We start from the raw sequence: 27,342 nt of genomic DNA, 5'->3' as shown, positions 1-27,342 counted from the left end.
ACCTTAAATTCTTAGTAAAAAGGGGCATAATTCATGAAAAATTGGTGTCAGAGTTATGCACCTTGTGTCAAATGATGTGGGTGATGAGGTGGAACATCTATTTTAAGTTTGAATCAAATCCATTTTGTAATAATTGAGATATAGTGAAAATACATCAAAATCAACCTTAAATTTAAAGTAAAAGGGGACATAATTCATAAAAAAATTATGTCAGAGTTAAGCACCTTATGTCACATCATCTGGGTGATGAGGTAGAACAACTGTTTTAAGTTTGAATCAAATCCATTTAGTAATAACTGAGATATAGTGAAAATACAACAAAATTAACCTTAAATTCTAAGTAAAAGGGGACATAATTCATGAAAACTTGGTGTCAGAGTTATGCACCTTGTGTCACATGATGTGGGCACATGATGTGGGTGATGAGGTGGAACATCTATTTTAAGTTTGAATCAAATCCATTCAGTAGTAACTGAGATAAAGTGAAAATACATCAAAATCAACCTTAAATTCTAAGTAAAAAGGGGCATAATTCATAAAAAAAATGGTATCAGAGTTATGCACCTTACGTCACATGATGTGGGTGATGAGGTGGAACATCTATTTAAAGTTTGAATCAAATCCATTTAGTAATAACTGAGATATAGTGAAAATACAACAAAATTAACCTTAAATTCTAAGTAAAAGGGGACATAATTCATGAAAACTTGGTGTCAAGAGTTATGCACCTTGTGTCACATGATGTGGGTGATAAGGTGGAACATGTATTTTAAGTTTGAATCAAATCCATATGGTAATAACTGAGATAATAGATTTCGGGACGCGACGGGACGGGACGGGACGGGACGCGACGGGACGCGACAAAACTGACTCCTATATACCCCCCTCAAACATGTTTGGTGGGGGTATAAAAAGATGACTCTATGTCTATTGTTCCTGCAATGGCAGTTAATGAGTACTGAAAGAAGTAGCTAGCCACCTTTATTTATGTCTCATTACTACATATACAAACAATTTACATATACTTGTACAATGTTATGTCATCATGATAGAAATCTATGAACATAGCAAAACAAAAGGAATATAAAAAATACAATGAATTAACTCTAAATACAGCAGAGAATAAATTATTCAACTAATAATCAAAGAACATGTCTCATGTTCACAGAACATTAATTTAGTCTCAGCTAAGTTTGAGGTTGGCATTTTACTAGAACTTCGACTTAAATTCAAATTAATACTAAACATCAGTACTGAATATTCACTTGATAATTGGCATTTACTTTATATTTATTTTAATAACAAATAAAGTTTCATCATCAAACTCACCTGAAACTGAAAATGTTGTATGAACATGAGGCCAGAATTCTTATAGGGGGGTCAAGAACAACTCGTTGGCATGATTTATATTTTGAAATTAACTGAAAGACGTTCAGCGAATTTTTGCTGATTTCACTATTGAAATAATGCACATAAGATAAATAAACACTACAAAGGCACAGAAACAATGTCCAGCCAAGAAGCATTTCTTTTCTTGTTTTAACTTCACATCTGCTGCTGAGAAACAAACTTTAGTTTAAGAGATTTTAAGCATTCAAAAACAAACACCCTCTGCCCCACAGACTACAAGGTTGCATTAAACCTTGCTTTTATACCCCGATTTTCGGCATGGAGTTGTTAAATGGTGTTGCGATTCGATTCAAGAGTATAAAGACGAATTACGGGCATTGTTGTAAATATGTTGTAATGTATTGTTTAACTGTAACTCTAGGGAAAGTACACATTGGATCTGACAGCAACGCAGAGGCATTCCAGTGTTTCAAGTAGGACAAATCACACGTGCAATCTTTGACTATATTACTCATGTCAATTGCTGACAATTTTGGAGGGCTAAGAATGGCTTGTGGGATCGTTTTCATAGCGGTATCGCCAAGGTATAATTCTTGCAGTTGTTTGTTGCTGTAAAATGCTTTACTAGATATGTTTCGCTAAGATAAAGCGTTTGCAAAAGAGGTAGACCAATGAAGTCATTACTTTCTAAAGCTATTATTTCATTGTGTTGCATGTACAGGGTGGTGAGCTTACTAAAATCATTAAGTGCAGGTGGAATTCTTTTAAATTTATTATTGCTCAGATTAATAATACCTACAGAATTATTTGCAGGAACTTTTTCTGATTCTATAAGTTCCAGTGAATTGTTACACATACAAACGAATATTTGTTAAAGATGGAGCAATTCGCAAAACGTCTGGAAAACTGTGAAAGTTGTTAGAGGTAAGTGATAGACGTTCAAAGCCTGATAACTGGTCGTGACACTGGGAAAAAAGGGAATATCCGTTGTCATTGATGAATGGAGAGTTGTCGATTGTAAGTAAATACAACTTTGGCAATTTGCAAATAGCCCCTGGAAAATATTCTAAATGAGAACCCAAAAATTCTAATGCAACAGGTGTTTGACCAAAACCAAAACCATTGAAAGCATCTTTATCAAGATGAGTAAACGGTGTGTTTTTCAAATATTGATAATTCATTTTTCCCAGCAGACGAAACTTTCTCGGCCATTTTGAGAACAGTGAAAGGTCCAGTTCTAGTACTTCAAGGGAATGGCCAATTGGTGAAAGAACAGAGCTGTCCAACGTATGTATAGGATTACCTGTTAAATCAAGTAAACGAATGTGTTTGATTTGTTTCACTGCAAGCGTCACAGACGTTAAATTGTTGTTCCCTAGTTCGAGATCCACAAACGTTGTGTTTTCAATACCAAGAAACGCATCAACATTTAAATTGGAAATTTGATTATCGCTCAGAAACAGAAGTATGTGATTTGTAGACAATTTGTTAGGGGCTTGGAATGCGTACGCTGGAATGTACGATATGCTGTTATCTTCAAAGTGCACTCGCAGCTGATAATAATGATGTTGTTGTAAAGAGGAGAAGGTTGGCATCTTTGATAATTTCTTATAGTCACAGTGAATGTAAATAAGCGGGTCCGGTTGTGTAGATATTGAAGAACACGTGCACGGTGATGGAGCTGGACAGTGATCAACTACCAGAAAGCACGAGCTTTGTGAAAACAAACATGCGGCTACTGTATAGATCTGAAATAACAGAAAATTTTAAGCAAGCTTTATTGAAATTCATATTATTGTGTACGTTTTCATTCGAAAACATTTCCATCCTAAAACATTTCTAGTTGATATTTGAAAATACGTACAGTTAAATTCCTTCTGTTTGTATGACTTCACTGAAAAAAGCACTAAATCCAAGACAGGAATTTGCACGGACCGATTTGTAATTCTTTTTGAAATATATTTATTTTCAAATCGACATGAAATTTGAAATATTTGTAAGTACTATGTGTTGCGGTCAGACTTTTTTTATTCAGTTTGTTCAGGTTATTTTAAAGCAACAGTTCACAAAACTAAAGAACTATAAAGAAATTAAGAAATATCGTTATAATAAAACATTTGCATCAATTGTCTTCAGAGTTTGGGATGCGTGTCCGAAAGAAAACGTGTTTATTGTTACTAAAAGAAACGTAGACTTGGAACAAATAAATTTTATTAAGTCAAACTTGCAAGCAATTAAATCGAAATTTCGAGTAACTTAAGAACTAACGTGTACGCATTTAGCATTAATGTTCTTCCGTAGAAATGCGTTAAATATTCGCTAAAATCTTGCAAATCGTAGTCTACTTCCGTCCTTAAATTGATTTATTATAACTGTTCGGCTATTTTTGAATAAATAACATAGCTTTGTCTTAATATTGAATTAACGACACCTTTTTTCAAAACGATACGAGTTAAAGCCTGTGTTTTACAAGTACATACTTAGGAGAGAACACAGTATGAAACATATGAACTTGTGTGAAATGGGCATCGCCTTAAGTTAGAACACCATTAACGCTTTATCTATATAAGTATGCATAATTGAAAGTACTAATTTAATTCGAAAGAAATAAACATTGATATGATACAGCAGTGACGAACATTACATACTGCATTGTATATCAGTCTTGATACTTACAGTGGTGACGAACATTACAAACGGCATTGTACATCAGTCTTGATACTTACAGTGGTGGCGAACATTACATACTGCATTGTATATCAGTCTTGTTAGCCAAACAGGAAATTTGACAGAAGAACTGAAATAATAAGGATGGGTTTGACAGTTTTCATTTATAATTTGCATACAAAGCCGATCGTATGTCACAGTTGCGACTTTATACCTTATGTTTTGAACAATTATGTTACCTGATACATCGTTGTAAAGCTTACTACTTTAATGGCACAACCACAAACAGGGCTCAGGATCCCTACCCCACTATCCTACACACACACACACACACACACGCACGCACACACACACACACTCCACCAAATTTGTTGTCCCTGTCAGCCAATAAATTTAACAACATATTCAGTATATATTACGAGTATTTAGCGTTTATGCAAACACATATTAGCCTCTGTTAACATAAACCTTTACAATTCCTTCTAAAAGGTCAGAGAATAATGAAATATGAAAATAAAACATTAAATTGATGAAATAAATGTTCTATGACGTACACATATCATGCTAATATCAACATCACGGTTTGCATGCTATTAGGTACATATGGCGTAAATAAATGTCTCTTTGTGTAAAAGTGGAGCTACATTTAATCTACTCTGCATAAAGCACTAGAATGGCGTAAGGACGTAGTATTTTAGAAGGTCATTTCATTTATTTTGAACCACGCAGTTGATATCGAAGTCGTTAAATCTTACATATTGTGTACTATTTATCCATGCATGTCGGTAGAAATTGGAGCAACGACTACAAAAGAAAAAACATCGCTTGTCGTAATGTAATTTACATTTCGGGAGTATGAATATTATAAGATTCATTATGCATTACTTAAACATAGTTTATCTTTCATACGATCATATAACATCAGGCGCGTGAAAGAAAATGGCTAATATTTACGCGAAAAGTCATATTGGGATTTCAGATTATCATAAAGAAATACGTGTTAAGAACATAAAAGAATGTGTTGAGGAGAATTCAAGGATAAATCCAGATAAAGAAGCTTTCGTTTTTGTTTCAACAGATGGTGGAAGACAGAATCTTACATGGTCAGTACTTTACGAAAGATCATGTGCCGCAGCAAGATCATTTATTCGGCTCGGAGTGAAAAGGAAGGAAATTGTTGCCATTAATCTTCGAACATGCCCTGAATGGCTTTATGCGACGTTCGGGGCGATGATAGCAGGCGCGATCCCGGTAAGTGTTTCGTTCACCTATACAGATGGCAGTGACTTGGTAGCGTTGATGCAGAAACTACAACGTTGTTCTCTTCTCATTATGGATCCTGGACTGGATAACGTTAACTGGAACATTGTACAGAAGCTACTTGATGCGAATAGTGGAAATGGAGCGGTTCATTCTTCAAAATTGCCGTATCTTAAGTACCTGGTAGGTGTCGGCTTTGAGGACTGCTTAGCTCTTGTGAAAAGTTTTCATGATTTACTAAACGGAACTAACACCGATGCTTCTTTTCCGGATATAGAAACTGGAGATGTTGCTGTCATGTTACAGACCTCTGGCAGCACGGGAGTGCCAAAACTTGTAGCACATACACACGCATCTCTCGTCTCTCTTATTGGCTCTGACATGATACCTCTTGACGAGAGCTATAGATTGTTCAACGATCGTCCATTTAACTGGATTGGAGGGTTTCCATTTTCTGTTGTGACAGGGCAAACGAGGGTGACAATATTAGGATTCTGCGATCCGTCAAAGAACAGAGTCTCCTTTATGAAAGAGGTCATAGAAAAGGAGAGATGTTCACTGATAGTAGCGTTGCCTCCGCTGATGGCGGAACTTGCACGAGTACAGGTAAATCGCTGTAGTAGATTTAACCTAAAAAGTTTTGTAATACATCTTTCCTTTTTTGGTAACTTGTAAGAAAGTTACATTGATAAATTTCGTAAATAAATGTGAAATAAACCGTCATCACCACAAAGTAAGTTATAGAATTATTTCTATTATTGTAATTTTTATAAAAGAAGAAAGGTTTAGGTAGTTAAATGCTATTAATCTTAAGCCGTGAGTCATTTGTTATGAATTTATACTCCTGTCAGCAGTTTATAACACATGTAGATATTTTGCTAAATTGTAAGCAATATAGAAATGTAAAACATATTAAATTTATTACCATGCATCGTTTTGACTACTAGCGGTTGTTGTGTATTACGATCATGTTTACAGTTTTGTATGCTACATGTATCTATTTTTTTTTTTCTGCAAAGATCTATAATAAATACTTCTTGAACTTTATAGGATGAGCTGCCTTCTGATTGGCCAGTCGTGGGAATAGTCACGGGAGGCCAGCCAATGACAAAAGCCTTAACGGAAAGCATTGGAAAAGCAGGGAAGTTTCTTTGCTGTGTTTATGGGACATCAGAAACGATATTTTTAACCCAGATTTTGATAACAGAGGGCGACAGTTTTACTGAATATGCATGCGGTACACCGTTAAAGATGAAAGGGATTGAAATGAAAATTGTTGATGAGAGTGGCAAAACAGTACCTGTGAATACAAGAGGTGAAATATATGTTAGATCACCTGGAATGTTCAAAGGGTATTTCAATGATCCTGAGAAAACTAAAGCTGTAATGACTGCCGACGGATGGTATAAAACAGATGATATCGGGCGTATGACTGAGAAAGGGGAGTTTTTTGTTGAAGGCCGAAAATCTAATATGATAATTTCGGGAGGAATGAATGTTGCCCCCGAAATTTTAGAGCAAGTGATGAAAACATTTCCTGGAGTAGAGTCAGCCGTCCTTGTTCCGATACCAGACGACGTTTACTATCAGGTTGTGTGTGCATGCGTTATTAAAAAAGCTGGTAGTGACATCACTGAGAAGCTGCTTCAAAAATATTGCGAAGATTTTCATACAGATAAGCCAGGGCTTTTTACCGTACTACCAAAGTATTACCTGATCATGGAAAAACTGCCAGAAACAAACACAGGAAAAACAGACAGAAAAGAAATTGAAAGACTTGCTTGCAGCAAATTTAGATAAATTCTTTCATAGTTAAGATTGTAATAACTGTTCACTAGTTATATATCTTGGAAGAAAATGTAAAGAATAGTGTGCATCCATACTTCTAATTTCGTCGTATAGCGCATAATAAGTCAGATGTTCTTGACTTTGACCAATTTAAGGTTGTTCTGCACGATCGGATCATTTTTAGCTCGACTATACGAAGTATAAGGAGAGCTATCCTACTCGCTCCAGCGTCGGCGTCGGCGTCTTTCCGCGTCCCCACCTTGGTTAAAGTTTTGGTGCACTTTCTCTTTTTTCAACTTATCTCTGTAATTACTTGATGGATTTGATTCAATCTTGAAATACTTATTCCTCATCATCATCCACATCATCTGACATAAGGGCCATAAGTCTGGAACCAATATTTCATGAATTATCCCCCCTTTTCACTTAGATTTTCAGGTTAAAGTTTTAATGCACTTTCACTCTATCTCTGTTATTACAGAATGGATTTGATTCAAACTTAAAAAAGTTGTTTAGCATCATCACCCACATCATATGACGTAAGTTGCATAACTCTGGCACAATTTTTCTTGAATTATTCCCCTTTTTACTTAGAATTTCAGGTTAAAGTTTTATGCACTTTCACTCTATCTCTGTTATTACTGAATGGGTCTGATTCAAACTTAAACAATTGTTCAACATCATTACCCTTATCATATGACACAAGGTGCATTATTTCCCTTTTTATTTAGAATTTTAGGTTAAAGTTTTAATGCACTTTCACTCTGTCTCTGTTATTACTGAATGGATTTGATTCAAACTTAAAAAAGTTGTTCAACATCATCACCCAATCCATACGACGCAATAGGCATAACTCTGGCACCAATTTTTCATTAATTATTCCCCCTTTTTACTTAGAATTTCTTGTTAAAGTTTTGATGCACTTTCACTCTGTCTCTGTTATTACTGAATGGATTTGCTTCAAACTTAAAATAGTTGTTCAACATCATCACCCACACTATATGACACAAGCTGCATAACTCTGGCACCAATATTTAATGAATTATGCCCCTTTTTGCTTAGGATATACTTATATAGTGTTTTGATACATTTTATCTTTACCTCTCTTATTACTTTAAGTTGATATTTTTGACATAGACTCAGGCTATTGTGCAATATCTTCATCCACAATTGGAGTCATTAAACACTCCAGTGACAGCTCTAGGTTCCTCAGATGTGCCCAGTTTCACTATCCAGCATCGAAATAGTTGAGCGCGCTGTCTCCTGAGACAGCTCTTGTTTTACTTCCGAATATACTAAAAAATCGACAAATGAAAAACATAGGGTCGCGTGCTTGATTTTTGCTAGGATATTTGAAAAATTTATAACTCGCACAAGTTTTCATTATGGGTATCTGTGGGAAGATCACAAATTTGACAGCATTTTCGCGATAAGAATTTTTTCTTCAGTTTAAATTTTAACAGTCATATATAAACATTATGGTCTATGATATGATGAAATAGAATGTACAAGTCTGTTTGCTTGTTTTCTGAGATATGTGCCCATGATTAAAGAGATCCGGACATTGAGATATTTTTTGGAATTATTTTTCTTTTGTCAAATGTTTTAATGTAATGTTTAATCTTTAGAAAGATAGTAACGTTACCATTTTAATGAATTTAGTCACGGGTTGTTAATTATTAATCAATTCATTCCTTAAAGGAGTTTCGTTCCATACACTTGAGTCCAGAGATTTTTTTCTACGTTATCCGGATAAATCACGTGACGCCATTGTATCAAACTACATAAACTACATAAACAGAAACATTATCCATTTTACTACTTTATAATGTGTATTTATCATTTAAAAATACATGCACATTTCTATTCTTGTGTATTATACAGCTACTTTTAATATCGCTGTAAGTAAATATAAATTTCAATGTTCGAAGTGATTAAGGGAAAGCATCTGACTCAATAAATCATTTTTTTCAGTAAACTGTAATACTTTAATATACTTTTATACCATGCACTAATAACTTGTTTTCCTATGTTGGTTTTGTTCAATATAACCTGCTGTAACAGTTCTACATTATACATTATATCTTTTTATACAGGTAAAATAAGAGTTGTGAGATATTTTATTTGGAAGATGTGTTTGTTGTGTTCGGCTGATCCTGCCTTCGGATCTTATGTATTTTTTGTCCTGTCTTTGTTATTTAGCTAATGATTTTATGCGAGCTAACGTCTAATAATATATACTTTTGCTGCTCACAATGGCGCTATAGTCCATCTTACATTATTAAGAATAGTTTATATACTAAACGTTCGAGTATCTGGTTAGTTGTTTCCTGAACACAAAATATATTCAAACCATATTCTGAGACAATGCCCACAAATGTAGATTCACTGTAAAAGATGTTGCCTTTTGATATGTCCATGTACTATACCGACATTTTAATACTTACGCAAAAGTATGGGTGCCTACGTTCTATAGAACTTTTTAAAATACATATATTAATTAGATTTCTTTTGGAACTTGGAATTTCTTTGGAAATGGATCAAAAGACAGAAAACGACTAATATCTTAACTATAATATTATGCATATACGTTTTAAAAATCATTCTTGAAAAGTATGAACTATAGCTTGTAACACTTTATAATTGAGCCACGCCATGAGAAAACCAACATAGTGTCTTTGCGACCAGCATGGATCAAGACCAGCCTGCGCCACCGCGCAGTCTGGTCAGGATCCATGCTTTTCGCTTTCAAAGCCTATTGCAATTAGAGAAACCGTTAGCGAACAGCATGGATCCTGACCAGACTGCACGGATGCGCAGGCTGGTCTGGATCCATGCTGGTCGCAAAGCCACTATGTTGGTTTTCTCATGGCGTGGCTCATACGTTGTTTGATGTATGTCTGTTAAGACGTATGACGATGTTGTGTATAAGTTAAAATGTCAATAAACGGGCTGTCATTAGGCAGTCCCAAAAAGATAAAAAAAGAACTGAAATTACCAACACGTACTTTTTCAGGATTCCAAAGATATGTTATAAGTTAGTCAGTAGGTGTAAATGTGGTTACGATCAGCTGAAATTTGACACAATGATACAAATTAAAAGAGATACATCTTGGATTCATGCATATTCACTACGAATAAACTCGTCACTAATATAATGTGTGTATATGCTTAAGTCAATCATGCCGAGAAGGTACATTAACTCGTATGAGGTATAATTAACCCATGCGTTGAATATTTGATAACGCAGAATAGAGATTTATGTAATGAATAAGCATGATTCTGGGAAGGGCTTAATGTAATGTTGTTAGAACTTGTTGCCCCACCCATTTGCTTTTGTATTTTTGTAATTCTATGTATCTTCTTGCATGTATATGTGAGCAATAAAATATGGTTAAATCAATAAGCATGACTTAAAAATAGACTCCCGCCAAGTAATCACGCAATGAAATAGTGTCTGGTCACGTGATATTTCTAGCAATGCTGAGGTAGGCTTAAGGTTTGCAATTACTATCTTTCATTTAATTTTTGGGTAAATGCATATGTGGAATTTTTGTGTGTACATATATGCTTAAGCTCGCGTGTGTTAATTACGTGACAACAACATCTGTGGAGGACAAATTCTGTATAGAACTGCGTTGAATAAATGTAGGCCTACGTGTAAAACATCCGTTACCATATTTTTCAAAACAATTAAGAATACACATAAAGTAACCTACCGATAACAGTTTTCATCACTGTCGTATTAAACATCTGTAACATAGTGCTAAAACAGATTTTCTTAAACGAGAGAATATTGCATATGCGCTAGAAGGAAGCTCTTGCTAAGCTAAATCTTGTAAGATAGAATGTTAACAGACAGTCAACCCACCTTTAGTAACTACTCATTAACAATTCATTTCTCATCTACAGATCTATACTTAGTACAGTGCGTAAGTTTGTTTCGAAGAAGAATATCACATTTTGCGGTGAATGTCACTTACTATTGACCTGGAGACCAGTGAGATAAGCAGACTTCCTTCTTAATGAAAATATTAACAGCTTTTTTTCTCTAATTTGGCTTAATAGCCTTTTTTGAACTCTGATAACCTAACATTAAACTTGACCAACATTTTATAAAGAAAAACATTGATTAGGACCATTTGGACATTAGGACTAGGTTTCAATTTGATCAGGCAGAATATGTGGCCTCTACAGGTTTAACAATGTGGAATACGTAGCAGTTTTGAGTATTTCAAGGTCCACGGATTATTGTGACCGTATACATTCTATGTACGATCCAAGATGACTACTCAAGAAATGTTGCTGTTGGTACAGTGGAGCAAAAATATGTTTTTATCATCAAACATTAATACAGATATCTTTAGGATATGCAAAGAGGCAAAAGTTCTACATTAATTACTTATCACTTTGAAAGCAAGACTTAAAATGTAGTAATATATTCTTTAATGAACTTTGTAGTTCATAGTGCGTTCTAGAGGTAGAATAAAGAATGATAATTTCGTTGTCAAAATGTGTAACTATATCACCTCATTATCTCCCTTACAACAAATCCATGCGTATAACAGCAGGGAAATAGGGAGCGGAGGAGGGACTGGCAGTTTTGGGTCAGGCTTTATTACACATTTACTAAGAAACTTAAGCTAGTTAAAGTTGTTCTTTGATAATCATTTGCAAAGAACGATATCTATCCTATAAATTTTCAAATCCCGGAGGGACATCGCCATCAGAAGTTGCCAAATGATCTAATTGTGTAAGTGTGAGGTTAACTGGAGCAAAACACACACACACACACACACACACACACACACACACACACACGCACACACACACATTTTTTCGCCGTCTTAAATTATCATTCATATAAATGTACGACTAAAATCATATATGTAGCCCATGTAGCCATAACATCAAAAGCATCAAAAATAGTCCCTCTGGTAAAATTCCATTTTTTTTATTTAGTTTGTTTTGTTTTGTATGACATCATTGTAAATAAATTGCCATAGATACATCACTATATTACCACTTCGAAAAAATAAGAAAGATTATTACATGACTTCTTATAAAATCGACGGTCAATATTTTTTGTGTTATTGACTGGTCAAAATTTCACAAAATTACTTTACCTGGGCTAAAGTCAAATCTTTAAGGAGAAAAACGATAGAACATTTATTTCTGATGTCCTGTAATAATACATAGAAGAACATTTATTTCTTATGTCCTGTAAAAATATATACAGTCAAACCTGTGTTAAAGGCCACCTCTGAACAGAGACTACCTGCTTCTAAAGACCACATGTTTTGTTTCCCATTTTAACGTCTACAGTGTCTTTTAACCTGTGAATAAAGACCATCTCCCAATAAAGACCACATTTTGGCTCTCCCAAGGTTGGTCTTTATAGACAGGTTTGACTGTAGATCTAAATTGAATGGCGAATCGTAAGGAGATGAAAAAGTTATGTACAGAGATCAGTTGAAAACGTTTTCCAAACATTTTCTCTCTCGGTGACCTGCTTCCTGGACCAGTCATCGCGCTTTAAGAAGCGACTGTAGTGGACTCGGGCAAATTCCATTACCTTTTGGATTAGAACCCCCTCTCTGCATGTGTATCAGGAATCCGACGTGCTCTACACCACCGTAGCCAATAACTTAGACTAGCTCCTAGAATATGATTTATCATTTTTATAATTTTTATTTTTTAAATTGTGAATGTAGCCAGTCTGCATCCTTTGTCCAATATCATATGATAATATTACAATCAGTTCTCTCAGAAAATCTCTAAAAAATGACTTGCATTTGTCACTATTCCATACAATAAAAGAAAAATTACAAAAGTTGAAAATTTGTGACAAATTCTTTATTATCAGTCTAGTAGTTAGTCCATCAACTACGTTGTGCATATCTACGGTTTCTTTCTTATTTCTGTGTTGTTTGTTTTCTTCTTTTTTATTTCTTCGCCAAATATGACTGGCAAATATACGAATTTCGAAAAGGTTGTAATTACCATAACACTATAAAATCATCTGAACACTATAAAAAATCAAACTTTACTAGGTTACTCCTTACAATCCCTTTAAATCTGTCTTTGAAAGGAAGACTTAATGTAATTAGAAGAACTACGTGTACGTGATTAACGGATAAAATGTGATTTAAATGCTAGGGATTGTCTCACATTGCTTTCCTTTCATGATGGCATTATTCATTATGTTTAGAAGTTTTTTTAAAGCTTTCAACAATCTGAAATTATTATTTCAATGTACTTAGATGTCCAGCGTAAAATAGGCAAATCATGTTTTATGTAATAAATGCACTTGTTTGATTTAAAAGATAAATGCAGTAAAAAGTTTAACATTCGCAACCCCTACAAGCATATTCATTCTGAAACAAATATCACAAATATCACAGTGTCGTCTGTTTTTTGTGCTTTGCGTTGAACTACTGTTTATTATGTAATACCTATTGGTCGAGGAATAACTCTTTATGGCGTTCCAAGATATGTGATATCCTCACAGGTTTCTTTCCACAGTCCAGACTTATTGCAATAATGATAACCTACTTACGTACATGCTCTTTTGTTACAATCCGCCCAGGTTGGTTGGAGTTTGTAAACAGTATTTTGTATGTTATAATAAACACCAAAAACATGTGCTAAAATGAACATTACAAATGCCAAACTTGCTAAACTCCTGCAAATATGTCAGCAAATAGGAAACGGCATTTGTATTGCATGAAGAATCCGTGCACATTTGAGAAGATGATAGCCTCTTTCTGAGTTCAGCACGGTGTGTTTTCAGGATTTGACATGGATTTCATACAATCAGTTCTTGGACATCTTTTAGATTGCTCCTTAAATATGCATTGGTTTATACGCGTATCTATATAGATTTATCATTGCATTATTACAAGAAATGCATGCCATCCGTATCGCATTAGTCAGCAGACTGCACGTGCACATGACGTGACACACAAGTAACCCAAGAATAATTTCTGCAGGTTAGCATATCTCCACTTGGTATATCATCTTGATCCGGTTACATCATATACCTCAATCGGGGTAACAAGCGTAACATTAGAACATTAAAAATGCTCAACAGTTTTGATCAGTTTTTAGTAAGAAAGTTCTAATGCTCAGACTGTCTTGACATCTTTATAAGATACATGTACAAAATAATTCACAATAAATATAGTTTTGTTGTTACATTCAGATTTTTGTAACATAGCTTATAAAATTGTTAATGGGCGCTTAAATTGTATTCTATGATATATAACTAAGCTGTGGCATAAATATTAACTTTAGACATATAAATTCTAGCCTTTTTTCAAGAAGTACTGAAACCTTTTCCATTTTATCGTGGTTCTTTTTTTTTTGAACCCCGATCGCGCTAAAAATCCGGTCAAGGTAATATACTCCGATAGGAGATAGAGACCAGAGGTCTAAGAAAGTGATATATTTTCAGGAGATCTATACAATTATAGATTATCTATAAACTCTTTCAATGTATAAATTTACAGATTGAGATAAAAATTGCAGAAATTACATTTGTCCTCAAACTGCAGTATGAAATTAACTCATCGAGTTATAAATAGTATAATAATTAAGGATCATTTCTGAGTTTTAGCCAGTTCGGTGATTGTTTTGTTTTGGCTGTTAGTTAATAGAGGCACGAGACAATCTTCACTAAGAAGAGATAGATATTTCACAAATATTTTATTGAAAGTCGGTTTTAGAACAAATTTCAAGATCGATAAACCTGATTGAATTTACATGTAAGACGCATTAGTATTATAATTATTTACCTAGTCAATCACGCATAACATTAATGATTTGCACGAACTTCTCATGCTTCTGTTATACTGTAAACAATAGAAGTAGGGTAGGTCTGTTAATTGTTATAGACTTCTTAAGCGGTATATAACTTAATTTTTTCCTCTTCGAAACAAAGGACGGTTGGGTAATTAACATTATACTCATTTGCGCTAATATGTTTAAAAACATACGGCATGAAAACTGTAAATATCATTTTAAATATGTGAACCTTGAGGCCATAATTATAAGTATAACCCCTAAATATCTGCCATCATATAGCTTAAGTGTGTTAGGATGTTTTATACGTTTGTCTGGTATTAGATTACAAATGTATACGAAACATTCAAATAAATTTGATATTCAGACAAACTTAACATTCAGACAAACTGAAATCTGCTGAAACACCTCCTTATTTAAATATTCTGGGAGTTCACTTATATGCACTATGTTTCTATATGAATTGCATTTCTACACTCACAAATACAGGTCCACGCATAGTCCGAATATATAGACATGTTTGTCTCTTACATTGTAAACAGCCTGGATGTTTTAAACAAGAGGGCCATGATGGCCCTATATCGCTCACCTGTTTAAGACTATATATGACGAGTATTGAAATCTGTATCAGACATTATACATGTGGTCCAAGTCTATTTGCTGTAGCTTCAAAAACAAGGAAATAGGTCAGTGGGTCAGTGCTAAGAACATTCAAGATGATTATCGAAAGTTATTGACGTGGTCCAAATTTCTCTGATTTTAAGATAGTGTGCAAAACTGTATATGTCATCCAAATTTCAAGGCTGTATCTTAAGAAATAAAACTGTAGGTCAGAAGGTCAAAGTCAAAGTCAAGAGACCCCTAATTACTTGGGGTTCATTAGGTAATTATAATTAAACAGTCTAGAAATACGATCAGATAATTTTTGAAGCCAATTTTCCTATATAACTCATATACAGGTGACCCCCGGGGCGGTGCCTCTTTTTTACCCAAGGGGCATAATTTGAACAACCTTGTTAAAGAACCACTTAGCAATACTACATATCAAATATCAAATGCTGAAGCCTTGAACTTTCAGACAAGAATTTAAAAAAAATCCTATATGAATCAATGTAATACTTGGGACCCCCCCCCCCCCCCCCCCCCCCCCCCCCCAGACAGGGCCTCTTTTCATCCCAGTGGCATACTTTGAACAATTATGGTAGAAGACTACTAGGCAATACAACATACTAAATATCAAATGCCTTTCAGTTTCAGGCTAGACAATTTTTAAAGTTTTTTCCTATATAAGTCTATGTAAAATTTTGGACCCCCTGGGTGGGGCCTCTTTTCACCTAATTTGAATAATCATGGTGAAGTACAACAAGTTAATGCTAGATATCAAATATTAAAAGCCAAGGCCTTGCAGTTTCAAAGAAAAATATTTTTAAAGTTTTTGCTATATAAGTCTATGTAAAATTTGGTACCCGCCGGGGCAGGGCCTCTTTTCACCCTAGGGGCATAGTTTGAACAATCCTATTAGACGACCATAAGGCAATGCTACATACCAAATATCAAAGGTCTAGGTCTTGTGATTTCAGAAGATTTTTAAAGTTCTTTTCTATATAAGTCTATATAAACCATGTGACCCCCAGGGCGGGGCCATCTTTGACCCTAGGGAAATAATTTGGTAGAGAACCACTATTTAATGCTACATACCACATTTCAAAGCCCTATGCCCTGTGGTTTTGGACAAGAAGATTTTTTTAAAGTTTTGTCCTTTTTTTGGCATAGAAACCAGAGTTCTGCTTGGAATTAAATGCTTTGAACAATTTTGAAAGGGGCCACCCAAGGATCATTCCTGTGAAGTTTTGTGTAATTCTGCCCAGTGGTTTTCAAGAAGAAGATTTGTTAGGAATTGTTGACGGACACACGACGCACGACGGACATTGAGCGGTCACAAAAGCTCACCATGAGCCTTCGGCTCAGGTGAGCTAAAAAGTAGACGGTGACGGAAAATCCTCCCCTAATTACTTCTATTAATATGGCATAAAACCACGCCCAACGTCCTGGTTCTACATTGTTTTGTAATGCAGTTACGAGAGGAAAATAGTTACCCGCTATGCTGTGTAATGCGTATAACTTAAATTCTTTGGATAATGTCTGATAAAATGCGCATACCGCATTGACGACGTGACGGTTGTTATCAGGTACGTATCTACGTTAAAACCAGCTGAAATTGCTCGTACTTTAAATCAGTACAATGATAGAAAATGAGACGTGAAAATTGTGTCGTCGATATTTAACACCGTATTTAGTGATCAAATTTTCAAGTGACAATAACTTGAACGTACAGATGTATGCTTACAATATATGCAAAATATTAAACAAATATTTCCTCTGAAGTGAAATCATTTTAGGCAAAGTGTAATAGATCGTAGCTTTTATATCAATATACATTTTTATGAACCAATTGATAATACTTGCATGTCTATCTGGAAGGTGGAAACCAGCCGGCATAACCACCTTATTAATCAAAGCAGAATGATGCATTGCATTTACTATCGTGTTCTAAAGTTAATGAAATTAATTAGCCGGCAATATATGTATCTGTCATTTTGATATTACATGATGGAACATTCAGTCACTAATATTAGAATGTAGAAGTCCTTTATTGTGTCTTTAACGTCCCTTTGATAGTCCGCTTTCGATGTTCACAGTCAGACTTCATGTAATAAAATTTGTAAAATGACCCTTTGGAAGCATTGAATGCAACCAAGAAGAATAATAGCAGAAACGATAATATCTATAAGGGATAAAATAGAAGTGTACAGACTGTTTAGAAATCTAAGATGACAAGACACAATGTCTTTTATCAAATTGTCACGGAGAAGATACGCCCCGCCCGGGGACCGAACTCGCGACCCCGTGATCTGTAGACCAACACTCTCCCTACTTACGTTTTAGAAACCTAAGGTGACCAGACACAGTGTCATTTGTTGTGCAAAAAGACTAAAACCTTGATGTATGGCAATCGGAGCTTTTCGTTCTCTGCTCCCAATCTTTTTGAACTCTCTTCCTGTCCGTACTATGGAAGCTGGCACGTCTACTGCTTTAAAAATCCTGTTAAAACCACTGGCACCAGAGCAAACTAGGTATCTATAAGAACCTTGGTCATGAACGGGAAAATATGCTTATTCTTTTCAGCTTGTAAGACCGGAACAAGTTCATTAAGGGAAGTTCATCCAAGTATTTTCTGAAACGTTGACGAAAAAATAAAAATCGCAGATTGTCTCTGCGATATGAATTATTGAGACTTGTATGTGACTTCTGCACGATTGAAGATTACAACTTGTTTTATAGGCATACTACACATTTACCGTACTGCGCGTTTAAGGTTAAAATGTATTAGTATTTTTTCCCTTTCATGACCATCGTAGTTATAGTATACTTAAAATAGGGTATATGTATGACATTACAGTGGCATTCTCTTTCTGGTCTGGTGCTAGTGGCTAAAACCCCACTTCTTCATACACCATTTCGCAAACCAACCGATACATCCTTTTCATATCAAAGTGCTGAATAACACTTTATCCTTAAGTAAAGAACTATGTGTATGTTTGTCTTGTTTTGATATATCTATATGTTTGTTTTTATGTTTGTTAATGTAAAATGGCAGGTATTTTTGGTGGCTTTTGAATTAGTAATTTTTTGTATTCTAAGAATGTATTCGGTACATGGGCATTGAAAATAAAACTATAAACTGCCCTGGAAATAAAAGATAAAAACGCATTTCAATTCTGCACCTCCAGAGTACTAAAAACTGATGTTTGTAAACGTTCATGTACTTGCAAATATAATTTATGCGTATCATACAGGTTGCTGGTAAAGTCATTTTGGTCAACAGTTGGTTTTACAGAAGCCATTTTCTTAATTAGATATAGAATTGAAAACTCTAAAGGTTATATTATTGTTTATAATTTGAAGCTTCTTAACTTTGCCTTTCGACTGACAATATTCATTTAAAGGCAAATGAGAAGTTATACATTAATTGTCTCATTAGGTAATTTATCCCAAATACAATCGTCTTAGTTTGAGCTATACAATCGCTTCACCTTCCACACCTATTGGGACTTACATTATATTGCATAGGATATGACAGATTTACGTAAAACATTATACTCTTACAATCCGTAGAGGTAGAGACTGTTTGAGGTCGTCTACGAGTTATGTTCTATACCAATGACCGATGCCGAAGGACCTCAAAATCAAGATGGCCGATAAAAAAGACGTATTAAATCCAAAGTATTTATTGAACGTGTGAATGTTGCTTTTTGTTTGAATGACAGAATCAAATTAGCGATTCCTTTCTGTTTGCCTTTATTATTTGAACAAGTACTTTATTTATAAACATGTTCAAAAATATTCTTAAACTGTGGAATTAGATACTAAAACGCAGCAGGTATTCGATGTGAACTTTTGTAATATTTTTCCGTTGGGTTATTTTAGGGATGGAGATGCGTTTAGATATACTGATATATACAAAACTTAATACATCATGGTTGGATAGTATAATTCAAATTATGGACACATGTTTATAGTTAGTATATAATGTTAAAATTGCCAACTATTACATATTCCTCCGAAATTAATATATATATGAAATATATATTCATCTAAACGTCTTTATGCGCTATTTGAATTCATTTTAACACATCAATGAGTTTGCTTAAATCACGTCAGCTTTGAACAATGAAGAAAAGAGAACACTTTATTGCAGTTTAATCAGTGTTTAATTGAATATTACACATAAATACATGGACATATCCTTTACAGAGAATTTACATTTGTTGGCATTGTCTCAGAATATGGTTTGAATATATTTTGTGTTCAGGAAACAAGTAACCAGATACTGGAAATTTTAGTATATAAACTATTCTTTAAAATGTAAGATGGGCTATAGCGCCATTGTGAGCAGCAAAACTATATATATTATTAGACGTTAGCACGCATAAAATCATCAGCTAAACAACAGAGACAGGACAAAACATGCATAAGATCCGAAGGCAGGAACAGCTGAATACAACAAGCACAAAATATCTTCTATATAAAAAATCTCACAATTCTTATTTTATCTGTATAAAAAGATATAATGTTTATGTAGAACATCATGTTACATTGTCGGGGGTGTGGGAGTGTGTGTGTGTGTGTGGGGGGGGGGGGGGGGGGGGGGGGGGGGTGACTCCGTGGCCGAGTGGTTTAGGTCGCTGATTTCAAATCACTTGCCCCTCATCGATGTGGGTTCGAGCCTCACACGGGGCGTTGAATTCTTCATTTGAGGAAGCCATCCAGCTGGCTTACGGAAGGTCGGTGGTTCTAATCAGGTGCCCGCTCGTGATGAAATAATGCACGGAGGGGCACCTGGGGTCTTCCTCCACCATTAAAGCTGGAAAGTCGCCATATGACCTATCATGTGTCAGTGCGACGTTCAATTCAACAAAATCAAAATCAGGTTACACTGAACGAAACCAACATAGGAAAACAATAACACACCCATAGTATCTTTAACTTATTAGTGCATGGTATAAAAGGCTGCATTGCAATGTAATCATTTTGGCCTATTACAATAAAAGCATATTAATAAACTTTTACAGTTTACTGAAAATTGATTTGTTGAGTCAAATGCTTTTCTTAATCACTTCGAACATTGCAATTTGTATTTACTTATAGTGAAATTAAACGTATCTGTATAATACATAATAATAGAAACGTGCACGCATTTTCAAATGAACAAAATACAAATTATAAAGTAGAAAGAAGGATAAAGTTTCTGTTTAAGGTAGTTTGATATAATGGCATAACGAGATTTATCGGGATAACGTAGAAAAAAGCCTGGACTCAATTTACTGAAACGAAAATCCTTTAATGAAGGAATGAATTGATTAACAATCCGTGAATCAATTCATTAACACGGCAACATTACTATCTTTCTAAAACATAAAAACGTTTGACACATGAAATAATTCCAAATAATATCTTGAAATATGCGTGTATTGTCCGAATCTCTTTAATCATAGGGCACATACCTAAAGAAACAAACACACAGACCTGTACATTTTATTTCATCATATCATAGACCATATTTATGACTGTTAAAAGTTTCTTTTAAACTTACATTGTAAAAAAAAATCTTATCGCGAAAATGTTATCAAAATTGTGATCTTCCCACAGATACCCATTATGAAAACTTGTGTGTGATTTCCAGATTTTTCAAATATCCTAGCAAGAAATCAAGTACACGACCCTATGTTTTTTAACTGTCGATTTTTTAAAGTATATCCTGAAGAAAAAAAAAGATCCGATCGTAAAGAACAACCTTAAATTGGTAAAAGTCGAGAACATCTGACATATAATGAAATGAGAAATGAGAAGCATGAGTATACAGTATTCTATACATTTTCTACCAAATCTACTACTACTGCATAGTAATTAATCTTAAATATAAAAGAACTTATCTAAATTTACTGCAGGCTAGTCTTTCAATTTCATTTCTGTCTGTTTTTCCTGTGTTTGTTTCTTGCAGTTTTTCCATGATCAGGTAATACTTTGGTAGTACGGTAAAAAGTCCTGGCTTATCTGTATGAAAATCTTCGCAATTTTTTTGAAGCAGCTTCTCAGTGATGTCACATCCTGACTTTTTAATTACACATGCGCACACAACCTGATAGTAAACGTCGTCTGGTACGGGACCAAGGACGGCTGACTCTACTCCAGGAAATGTTTTCATCACTTGCTCTAAAATTTCGGGGGCAACATTCATTCCTCCCGAAATTATCATATTAGATTTTCGGCCTTCCACAAAAAAAAAACACTTTCTCAGTCACGCGTCCTATATCATCCGTCGGCAGTAATTACAGCTTTAGTTTTCTCAGAATCGTTGAAATATTCTTTGAACATTCCACGTGATCGAGCATATATTTCACCGCTTGAATTCACAGGTACTGCTTTGCCATTCTCATCAACAATTTTCATTTCAATCCCTTTCATCTTTAACGGTGTACCACATGCTTATTCAGTAAAACTATCGCCTTCCGTTATCAAAATCTGGGTTAAAAATATCGTTTCTGATGTCCCATAAACACAGCAAAGAAACTTCCCTGCTTTTCCAAAGCTTTCCGTTAAGGCTTTTGTCATTGGCTGGCCTCCCGTGACTAATCCCGATACTGGCCAGTCAGAAGGCAGTTCATCCTATAAGTTCAAGAAGTATTTATTATAGTTCTTTGCAGAAGAAACAGAGATACATGTAGTATATAAAACTGTAAACATGATCGAAATACACAACAACTGCTAGTAGTCAAAAAGATGCATGGTAATAAATTTAACATGTTTTTATATTTCTATATTTAAATGCTTACAATTTAGCAAAAATCTACGTGTGTTATAAACTGTTGGCAGGAGTATAAATTCGTAACAAAGGACTCACGGCTTAAGACTAATAGCATTGAACTACCTTAACGTTTGTTTTATAATTATATTACTTACAGTAACAGAACCAATTTTATAATTTACTTTATGTTGAAGAGGGTTTACTTTACATTTACTTACGATTTTTTTCACCTTATCTTTCTTACAAGTTACCAAACGAAAGATGTATTACAAACGCTTTTAGGTTAAATCTACCACAGCGTTTTAACTGTATTCGTGCAAGTTCCGCCATCAGCGGAGGTAATGCTACTATAAGTGAACATTTCTCCTATTCTATGACCTCTTTCATAAAGGAGACTCTGTTCTTTGGTGGATCACAGAATCCCGATATTGTCACCCTCGTTTCCCCGGTCAAAACTGAAAATGGAAATCCACCATTTCAATGGACGATCGCTGAACAATATATAGCTTTTATCAAGACCTGTCATGTCAGACGAGTGATGCGTGTGTATGTGCAATAAGTTTTGGCACACCCGTGCTGCGAGAGGTCTGTAACACGGCAGCGACATCTCCAGTTTCTATATCCGGAAAAGAAACGTCGGTGTTAGTTTCGTTTAGTAAATCATGAAAATTTTTCACAAGAGCTGAGCTTTCCTCAAAGCCGACACCTACCAGATACTTAAGATATGGCAATTTCGGAGAATGAACTGCTCCATTTCCACTATGCTCATCAAGTAGCTTCTGTACAATGTTCCAGTTCACGTTGTCCAGTCCAGGATTCATAATGAGAAGTGAACAATGTTGTAGTTTCTGCATCAACGCTACCAAGTCACTGCCATCTGTATAGGTGAATGAAACACTTACCGGGATTGAGCCTGCTATCATCACCCCGAACGTCACATAAAACCGAAGATTAATAGCAACTATTTCATTCCTTTTCACACCAAGTTGTATAAATGATCTTGCTGCGGCACATGATCTTTCGTAAAGCGTTGACCATGTAAGACTCTGTCTTCCGGCATCTGTTGAAATAAAAACAAACGCCTCTTTATGTGGATTTGTCTCTGAATGCTCCTCGATACATTCTTTTGTGTTTTTAACACGTATTTCTTTATGATACTGTAAAATCATTTAATTTCGTGGACATGAAATTTCGTGGTTTTGGTCAAAACAGCAATTTCGTGGGGATATGAATTCGTGGATTTCAACTTTTTAACATAAAATGAATGGGAATTTTACTTGTTCGATGGTATTAAACTTCGTGGATTGAATCAACCACGAAATCCATGAAAATTAGTCCCCCACGAATATTAATGATTTCACAGTAATTTGAAATCCCAATATGAATTTTAGCGTAAATATTAGCCATTTTCGTTCAGTCGCCTGATGTTAAATGATAGTATGAAAGACAAACTATGTTTAAGTTCTATAATATTCAGTACTCTAACTGTAAATGACATTAGGACAATCGATGTTTTTCTTTTGTTAACAGACCATAGAGGCCGCTGCTCCGATTTCTACCTGTACACTATATGCAAAATTTAAAAAAACGACTTCGATATCTACTTTACTGCGTGATACAGAACATAATAAATGACCTTCTAAAATACTACCTCCTTATGTCAGTCTACTGCTTTATGCAAAGTAGATTAATTTTACACCAAGTGACATTTATCAACGCCATATTTACCGTAATAACATGCAAATAAACGACAAAAATACCATTCTGTTTTTAGGAATACATTAAATTCTATAAGGTTGATATCAGCATAATAGGTGTACGTCTTTCCTTATTTTTTTTAATCGAAATATGTTTTATTTTCATCATTCTTTAAGTTCATTCTTGGATTTCTTAAAATAATCAATTGTAAAGGTTTAAGTGAACACATGCCATCATTTGTTTAAATAAATGCTGTGACAAACAAAGAAATACAAGGGACATCGTTGCTGAGTGGTTAACTTTACTGTCTTTGAACAGATGTAGGTTCGAAACCTCGCTTAATGATAATGATAATAATAATTATATACAAACATAACAACTATTTAACTTCTTAATGTCCCTGAAATAAACTACACACTACAACAGTTTTCTCTAAGAGCGATAATTTGCCTAACGAGAAAATGTAAAAGTTAAAAAACGGTTATTTCAACAAAGAGATGAAGTACATACTAGATATCTATCATGTTTTCTCTAAGAGCGATAATTTGCCTAACGAGAAAATGTAAAAGTTAAACTTCGGTTGTTTCAACAAAGTGATGAAGTACATACTAGATATCTATCATGTTTTAACGTAAAATAATGACGAACATTAATATTGCATTGAGGTTAAGTCAAAAATGTTTGTTTTTATAGCGTTAGGTAAGTTGTGCGCATTTGTTAAATCGAAAGCCATTTATCCCGTAACATAGAATGAAACCTGGTTCCGGCATACGGAAAAGTAATAAATTTTTCAGGAGTATAGATTGCAACCGAGCTGATTAATAGCAGACTCGGTTTGATAGAGTCTGTTCATGAGAGGTAATGAAATGTGCAACACCTCTCACGCCTCCTAACACCCGCGTAAACTCCATGATCCCGAAGGACCAGTAAATGTACCAAGACAGAATCCAAGTACGGGAAGACGTTTTACAGCCGCCACACGGCACTTAAAGACTGCTTTTGTGATAAGTAATTAACTGTAAAACACGCAACGAATAAATGACAACTTTTGTGTTTAATGATAAAACTGACCACGTTACAATCCTTCTATAAATTGAATATAATGTCAAAAATGTTTGAACGTGAAATAATCCCAGATAATTCATAAATTCAGTTGCAAATTTGGGATTCCCTTACATCATAAGCAAATATGTCAAAATTAAGCTTAGTGACATACACTTTTTATTCGACGACATGACAGAAAATGGCTAAATCTATAATGGTGAGAAGTTTCATTAAATATCTATATTTAATGATTTTTTCTATATGCAAACTTGTCATCAAAATTGTGATTTTTCCTTAAACTTCCATTATGAAGACTTGTTGGAAGTCTTTTTTTTTCCAAATCAGTCAAACAAAAAACCTAGCACAAGATCATTTCTATTTTTATTGTCTGAACTTTCTTAGTATATCACGATGCCTTGAAAAATTCGGGTTAAATCAATTCTTCATTTTAGAATTGTAAAGACAAATTGTACTATGTTATATAATTCCTTGGATGGGGTGAGCCAAGTTGTAAATACATTACAATACATATCTGTCCATATCATTTATTATTATTATTAATAATAATAATAATAATAATATTATCAACATTATTATACCAGATTTATATAGCGCCGCCCTTTTCATGATAAACACGTTCAAATGCGCTTTACATATAGCAAACGCAGCCACACAGGGCGCGAATTTCATTCTCTACTGGTACAGACACAGAGCGATCTGACCAGAGGAGAACTGATAGATACAGGCCTGTCCGGCTAACTTAACCTAGCTCTGCGAATAGACAGTCTGGTTCTTTAATGTGCCCGGTGTATAGTACCGATACACGCGAAGCCATCTTTCCTGGGAAGAACCAGTACAGGCCTCTTAGTTAGGTGGGAGACACTCTAGAGCATCTCATACATTTCAAGTTTATGGACCGGCATTCGAACCCCGGACCTCTGGATTGACAGTCAAGCGTCTTACCACTAAACCACCGGCCCACCGAACTATTTGAACATAGGCGAGGATTGATTATATTTTCCATTATCAAATGATAATGATTGAATTTACAGGCCGTGTTCCTAACTAATTTTCCACCAGAAATCCTGTATTGTCAGAGCATTTTTCGTTAGTAGAAATTGATTATTTTTGCATAAAATGAGCTCCACAGACACAAGTAAACGTTATGAGACCTCGTGACGATATCCGGCTACAGAAGTCTCGAACAAATTTGGAACAAATTACGGACTAAGTGTGATTCTTATTTACACAAGAATTTCGCTTTGGTTTATGTCCGGGATTAAGCTTGATAGATGGTTACACATAGATGGTTGGTCTGCTTGTAACATGGCAGGATGTGTTGAGAGTGAGTTTTGCTGTACTTAGACTCAGTTTTGTTTTACTTTTGGTCCTTTGGGAGATCTGGAGAAAATTCCATTTTTTTTAACAATAAAATAATTCTTTGAAATCGTAGTTATTATAATTTATAGAAAAACGTCATATTGGTCAAGGTAGGAATTAAGACGATTGTTGTTTTTATAGTTCGGGCCCGGGGAATTAGGAATGATGGATGTTTAAACCAGTAATGTCATGGTGCAAAAGATGAGATGCTGTAATTCTGAACAAGATGGGGATTACGGGTGATGTTGTAAATATAGAAGAGTCACTATGGAACACGGAGTGAATTAAGGGAAAGCTGGTTGTTTATACAGTTATGTCACTTTAGAACATAGTAGGTATTAGTGGTATAATTGTCACCTTGAACTGGGTGGGAAATTGTTCAAAGTTTAATTTGGAACATGATGGGGATATTAAAGTGATTTTTGCCTTAACAGCAATGGCCCTTTAATATGACGGGAGTTTTAAAGCTTGTAACTGATTATAAATAATGTCTTTATGACCATATCGGAAGTTTCAGGATGATTGTTTTCACTTGGGAACTTGGCAAGGATTCAAACTGATTTGTTTATATGCAAATTTTCCTTTGGAACAGGCAGGGGATTAACTTGATTGTTGTTTATACGCATATTTCACACGGGAACAGGTAGAGATTAAGTTGATTGTTGCTTATACGCATTTGTCACACTGGGAACAGGCAAGGATTAAAAAGGATCGTTGGTTTATATGCATATGTCGCTTCGGAACAGGCAGGGGTTAAATGAATTTGTTGCCCTTTCACGTATATGTCACACTGCAACAGGCAGGGATTAAAAGGATTGTTGTTTTTAAACATACGTCACTTTTGAACAGGCAGGGATTGAATAGATTGTTGTTTATAAGCATTTTTCACTTTGGAAAATGGCAGGGGTTAAATGGATGTTGTTTAAAAAGCATATGTCACATTGGAACAGGCAGGGATTACGTTTTTGTGTTTTTGTTATCTTTTG

General features: G+C 34.8%; 3 protein-coding genes across 3 annotated transcripts; 1 reads left to right on the top strand and 2 right to left on the bottom strand.

Annotated features, from left to right (window-relative positions):
- Nucleotides 1–1,045: 1,045 nt before the first annotated feature.
- LOC128551655 (carboxypeptidase N subunit 2-like) lies at nucleotides 1,046–3,239 on the bottom strand. The gene is made up of 2 exons (XM_053532553.1): nucleotides 2,209–3,239; nucleotides 1,046–1,959 (listed from the first exon to the last, which is right to left on the bottom strand). Exons 1-2 carry the CDS (start codon nucleotides 2,943–2,945, stop codon nucleotides 1,719–1,721), a joined length of 978 nt encoding a protein of 325 aa, XP_053388528.1. The 5' UTR covers nucleotides 2,946–3,239; the 3' UTR covers nucleotides 1,046–1,718.
- A 1,632-nt stretch (nucleotides 3,240–4,871) lies between these two features.
- LOC128551656 (medium-chain acyl-CoA ligase ACSF2, mitochondrial-like) lies at nucleotides 4,872–10,893 on the top strand. Its single transcript, XM_053532554.1, has 2 exons — nucleotides 4,872–5,883; nucleotides 6,328–10,893. The coding sequence occupies exons 1-2, from the start codon at nucleotides 4,957–4,959 to the stop codon at nucleotides 7,075–7,077; spliced, it is 1,677 nt and encodes a 558-aa protein (XP_053388529.1). The 5' UTR covers nucleotides 4,872–4,956; the 3' UTR covers nucleotides 7,078–10,893.
- A 10,642-nt stretch (nucleotides 10,894–21,535) lies between these two features.
- On the bottom strand, nucleotides 21,536–23,403 carry LOC128551657 (uncharacterized). The gene is made up of 2 exons (XM_053532555.1): nucleotides 22,945–23,403; nucleotides 21,536–22,095 (listed from the first exon to the last, which is right to left on the bottom strand). The coding sequence occupies exons 1-2, from the start codon at nucleotides 23,401–23,403 to the stop codon at nucleotides 21,916–21,918; spliced, it is 639 nt and encodes a 212-aa protein (XP_053388530.1). The 3' UTR covers nucleotides 21,536–21,915.
- Between the last annotated feature and the right edge of the window lie 3,939 nt (nucleotides 23,404–27,342).

The sequence above is a fragment of the Mercenaria mercenaria genome, unplaced genomic scaffold (assembly GCF_021730395.1).
Source record: "Mercenaria mercenaria strain notata unplaced genomic scaffold, MADL_Memer_1 contig_146, whole genome shotgun sequence".
NCBI lineage: Eukaryota > Metazoa > Mollusca > Bivalvia > Venerida > Veneridae > Mercenaria > Mercenaria mercenaria.
This window is presented reverse-complemented; position numbering and strand designations above follow the sequence as displayed.

Excerpts from the sequence above, each read along its gene's own strand:
- LOC128551657 (XM_053532555.1), bottom strand. The coding sequence starts at position 23,403 with ATGATTTTACAGTATCATAAAGAAATACGTGTTAAAAACACAAAAGAA. Across the intron at positions 22,096-22,944 it reads TGCCATATCTTAAGTATCTG|GATGAACTGCCTTCTGACTG; the intron begins GTAGGTGTCGGC and ends TTGAACTTATAG.
- LOC128551656 (XM_053532554.1), top strand. The coding sequence starts at position 4,957 with ATGGCTAATATTTACGCGAAAAGTCATATTGGGATTTCAGATTATCAT. Across the intron at positions 5,884-6,327 it reads CGGAACTTGCACGAGTACAG|GATGAGCTGCCTTCTGATTG; the intron begins GTAAATCGCTGT and ends TGAACTTTATAG.
- LOC128551655 (XM_053532553.1), bottom strand. The coding sequence starts at position 2,945 with ATGCCAACCTTCTCCTCTTTACAACAACATCATTATTATCAGCTGCGA. Across the intron at positions 1,960-2,208 it reads TCTTTAACAAATATTCGTTT|CAACAAACAACTGCAAGAAT; the intron begins GTATGTGTAACA and ends AGCATTTTACAG.